This window comes from Lygodium microphyllum, chromosome 6 (genome assembly GCF_053477565.2).
Source record: "Lygodium microphyllum isolate KBCC chromosome 6, Lygodium_microphyllum_v1.1.10, whole genome shotgun sequence".
NCBI classification, from domain to species: domain Eukaryota; kingdom Viridiplantae; phylum Streptophyta; class Polypodiopsida; order Schizaeales; family Lygodiaceae; genus Lygodium; species Lygodium microphyllum.
Window position 1 is genome coordinate 42,149,603 of NC_141140.1, and position 4,967 is coordinate 42,154,569.

At 39.1% G+C, this 4,967-nt stretch overlaps 1 protein-coding gene across 4 annotated transcripts; it reads left to right on the top strand.

Moving 5' to 3' along the window:
- The first annotated feature begins 277 nt into the window (after window positions 1–277).
- Window positions 278–4,685, top strand: LOC148034501 (uncharacterized). Of its 4 annotated transcripts, XM_087679442.1 has the most exons (5): window positions 278–584; window positions 726–1,375; window positions 1,565–1,690; window positions 1,784–1,909; window positions 1,968–4,685. In XM_087679442.1, the coding sequence occupies exons 3-5, from the start codon at window positions 1,596–1,598 to the stop codon at window positions 2,173–2,175; spliced, it is 429 nt and encodes a 142-aa protein (XP_087535568.1). In that variant the 5' UTR covers window positions 278–584; window positions 726–1,375; window positions 1,565–1,595; the 3' UTR covers window positions 2,176–4,685. The 4 variants fall into 4 exon arrangements, with proteins under 4 accessions (XP_087535568.1, XP_087535567.1, XP_087535569.1 ...); XM_087679441.1 differs by having other exon boundaries at window positions 278–1,375; XM_087679443.1 differs by having other exon boundaries at window positions 278–1,375; window positions 1,980–4,685.
- The last annotated feature ends 282 nt before the right edge of the window (window positions 4,686–4,967 follow it).

Here is a 4,967-nt window from a genome sequence, read left to right on the forward strand (position 1 = left end):
TGTATCTATGTTTTGCAAGTGTGATCGTCTCAACCATGTCTTTGAGGTTGCTCACAAGGGGATAGTTGGAAGTCCTACACATCACGTCTCTTCTTACAACAAGTTCTTGCACCAACCCATCTTTTGGAGTAGCTGCAAGAGAATAAGGTTTGGCTGGCTGGGATATTTTTTTCATTTTAAAAAGTGCAGGTGTTGTACTAGTGGCCAGTGATAGGGAACGTACCTTGTAATTGCAGCAGGTGTTGGACTACATTGCACAGAGAGAGAGAAAGGGAGAGAGAGAGAAAGATTCCTGTTTTTCATGGGGCTGGCCGCCGCATATAAGCGCACTTCTAAGAGAGGAGAGGGCGTGAGACAGAAATAAAAAGAACGAGAGAAGGCAGGGGGATGCCGCTTTTTTCAACTAGGAGAAGCAGCTAAGTTTTATTGTCCTGGTTTTTAAAAGTGCGACATCAACATTACAGGGGCAATTTCAACATTTCCCCGCTCCTTATTTCCAACTCTGTTCTGACCAGAGCGCGAGAGCTCCGTGCCAGCTCCGTTCGATGGCCGCGTACCTCATCTTAAACACTCGATCAAACTTAGTAAGTCATATCTCTACGGTCTACCTCTGCCTTTCCTTTCTCTCTGTTTGAAAGCTGAAACCTGCTTCTGCCCTTACCCCTTGCACCGCCCCTCCTCTCGCTCTCTCACATACACACACACACTCTCGACTCTGATTTTAGGGCGACTTGACGACAAAAACAGATTAACTGTTCCTCCATGCCCTCTGGTTGCGCGATCTGCCCACTTCTCCCTCCCTGGACCTTGCCCTTTGCGAACAATAGGCCTATCCAAGCCCATACTATAGGAGTTTCATGTCGTCATGGGTGTAGCTTGTGCGGAAACATGAAGCGGCGCAAGTCAGCTCCAGGAGAACTTCTTTCTGCTTTCTAACCTTTGCATCCACGAAGTCTAAGCAGAGAGTCGGCCAGCAGTCCTAGTAAGCATAGACACTGCAGAAAAAAGGGAGAAGAAAAAAGTAAGGTTGCGTTCAGCCCCCATGAAAGGAGCACCGTGATACCAATTGACAGGGATTGACAATGGATCGCAGGTGATCAGGTATCTGTACACGCCATGGACTACGTAAGCCATTTGAGATCATACGTCAACAGCAGGCCGGCCACGGGGCTTGGCTTTGTCTGCCACAGAAGTCAACTATGGCGCGTGATGGCCCTTATGACAGACCATTGATCAAGCAGAGAGTAATCAGCAGCAACATAATCATCAGCAGCTGCACATTAATTACATCCGATTTCTGTGCAGTCCGACAGTGATCAGCACCTCGAGGCGTCCTCTGTCAAGCTTATAATACAGCCTCAGCGACTGTCAGAAGGTGAGATTCTTACATGTAGTTCCCACTTTTCTCTCTGAGAGAGAGAGAGAGAGAGAGATGACGGCTTCAATTCTGAGCGCTTCGTTTGTACCACGGTTAGCTTCTCAGCGGCTAACAACCATCACTATTCATGTTATTATTATTGACATTTGGATAACCAACTGATGATGCTTATGCTAACAAATGAAGATTGGTCATTGGATCTCTCTCGGAGGTCGTGATGAGGAAGGATGAGATCGGGAGAAAATATCAAACCAGCCAGATCTCATCGACAAGTGCGACTACTGGAGCTGACACGGAAGTGACCTATTCATGGTACAGCCACGTGTTACCATTCATTGTTCTGGTATCTGACTGTGCAGGTGCGCATCAACATGCGTGTAACTTTAGGTGAGTTTTTTCTTCTAGGACGCCAATCACAAGTCACGACGAGCTTACTGGGCCCATACAAAGAAGCGATTTCCTTCTTTCGCACAATCGAGCTGCGCTTGCAGGCTCTCAATACAGGGGTTGTGAGACTTTCAAACTAATCAGGTAGCGGGAGAGAGAGAGAGCGTGGGCGTACGTGTGAGTGTTTTCTAATTGAGTGCAGTTTTCCATCCAGATTAATGAATCGATTGCTGCCCGCTGGAAGGAATGACGGGATATTCACAGCCCTTAAAAACTTTAGGACATATTTTGTGCGACAAGGTGAGTATCAGATCAGATTAACCCTCCTAGATTGTCTCGAAGTCTTGAAGCTAACAAGGACATATGATGATACATTGTCTTACATATCTAGAAAGCGTATTTTCACATGACTGCTAATTGGTAGTATCAACATCTAAAATTAGCAAAGTTGCTAGAATCGAGTCTTCACAGTTCATATTGAATATACTACCGCTGTCATGATTATTTTGTCAAGGTTTAGAGGAACTTTAGCTTCCTTTGCCTACATAACTCTTAACCTTCCATGCATCTATATGTCGTCAAGGCTCTGAATAAAGCCACGTTAATAATTGATAGCACCAGTCGTCTCCCAGACGACTCTCATGATTCCATCATAATATGGTTAATCGAGTGTTCTCTTGTCACACTCGTTTAACACCTTTTGGTTTATTTGTTTCCATATGGTCCAACAAGACCAAGTCCTTAGCGGATGCATAGGCATCTATATGTTTGAAAAGGGATATGAAAAGCGGTCCCTTCATTTATAAACCTAGCTATAGGTGATGAGGTAACAAGATTATCATTAACAATGGTGTCTCTAACGCTTTTACCATGAGCCAATAATATTAATACATAGTGAGACTTTCTAATGTTGCTAATGTGAATTTTTTAAAGATATTTACCTCCCACAGCTCTCCTTTCATAAAGCCCAATAGGACTAAGGTCTTATGAGAAGTGTATTTATTTATATGTTTTTCTGTATAACAATGAGAAATACCATCCCTATGCTGAGGGTCTCAATGACTTTGATAATAAAGTTGTCACTATGTAGTTTATTTCTTAATTAATGACCTTACGTCTTGCATAGTAGATAGGTTGATCCCGCTTTGAGGAGCCTTTTTGGCTTAAGAATGCACTTAACCCTTCTACAGATGTATCAATATGCACATGGAATTCCTTCATCGAATCAAGAGGTTGCAAGATGGGTGCCTTAATTAGACATTTAATATTTATACAATACCATTTGCATCTTTACATAATGTATGCATAGTTTTGCAAACATCAGGCATAGCTTAAGGCCTCATTTTAATTGGGTAGAGTATGGCATGATATCCTCCAATTATATGTTTAAAGGAGTTTCTTTGGGTCATCTTGTTTTTATTCTATGTCTCACTAGTTTCTCTATGGATAAAGCATGTAAGCATTTTGGATATCAAAGCTTTGGAAGATTACATATAGGATAAGAGTTTTTTTGTAATGTGTTTGCCAATTGCTTCCTTGATGGCATGACTTGGGTAGCCTATCAAGAGAGAATTCTAGAAGTCACTATCTCTTGGAATATTGTAAATTTGTAACTTACTTAAGTCTACCTCATAGGGAAATCTTAGCTCCATGTCCAAGAGGATTGATCTAAAATTAAGGCAACTAAATACTGCAATGATCAACTAATGCTTTTGCTTGTGCAAATCAGCTTGAATTAAAGTAGATTTGTCTCACACTTAGTTTAATGAGGGTGAGAAATGAGAGGGAGTCAATACATTAATTCCTCTACCCGCGAAGTAAAGTCTCACCTTGCCCTCCCTAAAATGACACAATATTGGACTCTAGATTATTTCCTAGGTCGGTCATGTATTGGCTCTTCCTAGTCTATTGATGTCAGGAGACATATTCCACGGGGGATTTCGTGAGACCACAGTGGATTCCGTGAAGTTTTTATTCCACGGTAGATTTGTGCGATTTTGCAGTAGATTTCATAAAACCATATTTATTTGCCGCGGCTCATACGTCAAGGTGGATTTCTTGTGCGAGAACTTGATGGGGATGCTTGCCCTTTTCGGACGTCATGTTAATTTAATGTGCACGTGGGTGATTTTGCAAAATACATATTAAATTAATGAACGTTTATGAGTTTAGAGTTCACACTCAAATTAAATTAAGGTTCGGACAGAGCTCCAATCTATTTAATTATTTGTAGCTAAAAATTGCTAGCTATTCACTATTGTTTGTTTATTTTATTTATAAACAATTGTGAATGCTTCAGTTGATGTGTAGAGCAACTAGTGATTAGCTTTGGATAGCACTGTGGACGTTAACGTAAGTTCAAGCGTAAATTTTATTATTAAAATTATTACTCTATTTGTAAGTTATAAGTTTAAACTTTTTTAGTAATGATTAGATCATTGGCATTAGTACTATTAATTAGTTTATTTTTAATATAAATTATTTTAGAATATGATATTTAAGATATGCTTTTATTGAAATAAGTTTTTTTAATGGAATACCTTGTTATTTTCTTAATGTGGTTAAGTTAAGAAGGCTTTTCTAGCTTTTTTTATAAAAGCAACAGGATCGTACACAAAATAAGAGAACAGGGTAAAAATTGAGGTTTTTTTTTGTTTCTCTCTCATCCGAAATCGAAATTCAGAGCTTCAAGAGTCGTTTTGGGAGTTTTGGCACACTGTAGATACGATGGTGATGTTAAAACGTTAAGATTCAGAGCACAGAATTTTCTACAACTGTAGTATGTTACAAGATACCTCTTGATCCTTAAAACTCTGTATTTCAATTGATATATGTACTTTCTTTGTAATTATATGTAAGATATGAATGTAAATATCCATGTAAAAATTATAATATATAATTAAGAATGGAAAACCATATATTTTTCCATTGGGGAGGTTGGATCCAATCGTGTGTTTTTCTCTTGTCTTTCTCAATCTATTGAGTTATTTAAATCCTCTTATGTATTAAAATATTTTTTGTATTTAATAGTTGAGATGTTTGATTTGTTAGATTTTTCCACTAGGTTTTTTGTTTATGATTGATATTTGATTTACTAGATTTTCTGCGTGTTTTGCTTCACATCATCTATTGACCTAATATTTGTGGAAAACCTTGTAGCTTACAGGAATCATTCTATCATATGGGTTCGTTAGAGATCTTA

Coding starts and splice junctions, on each gene's coding strand:
- LOC148034501 (XM_087679441.1), top strand. CDS start 1,596: ATGAGGAAGGATGAGATCGGGAGAAAATATCAAACCAGCCAGATCTCA. Junction 1,691..1,783: donor ACGGAAGTGACCTATTCATG/GTACAGCCACGT, acceptor TTTTTCTTCTAG/GACGCCAATCACAAGTCACG. Junction 1,910..1,967: donor GAGACTTTCAAACTAATCAG/GTAGCGGGAGAG, acceptor AATTGAGTGCAG/TTTTCCATCCAGATTAATGA.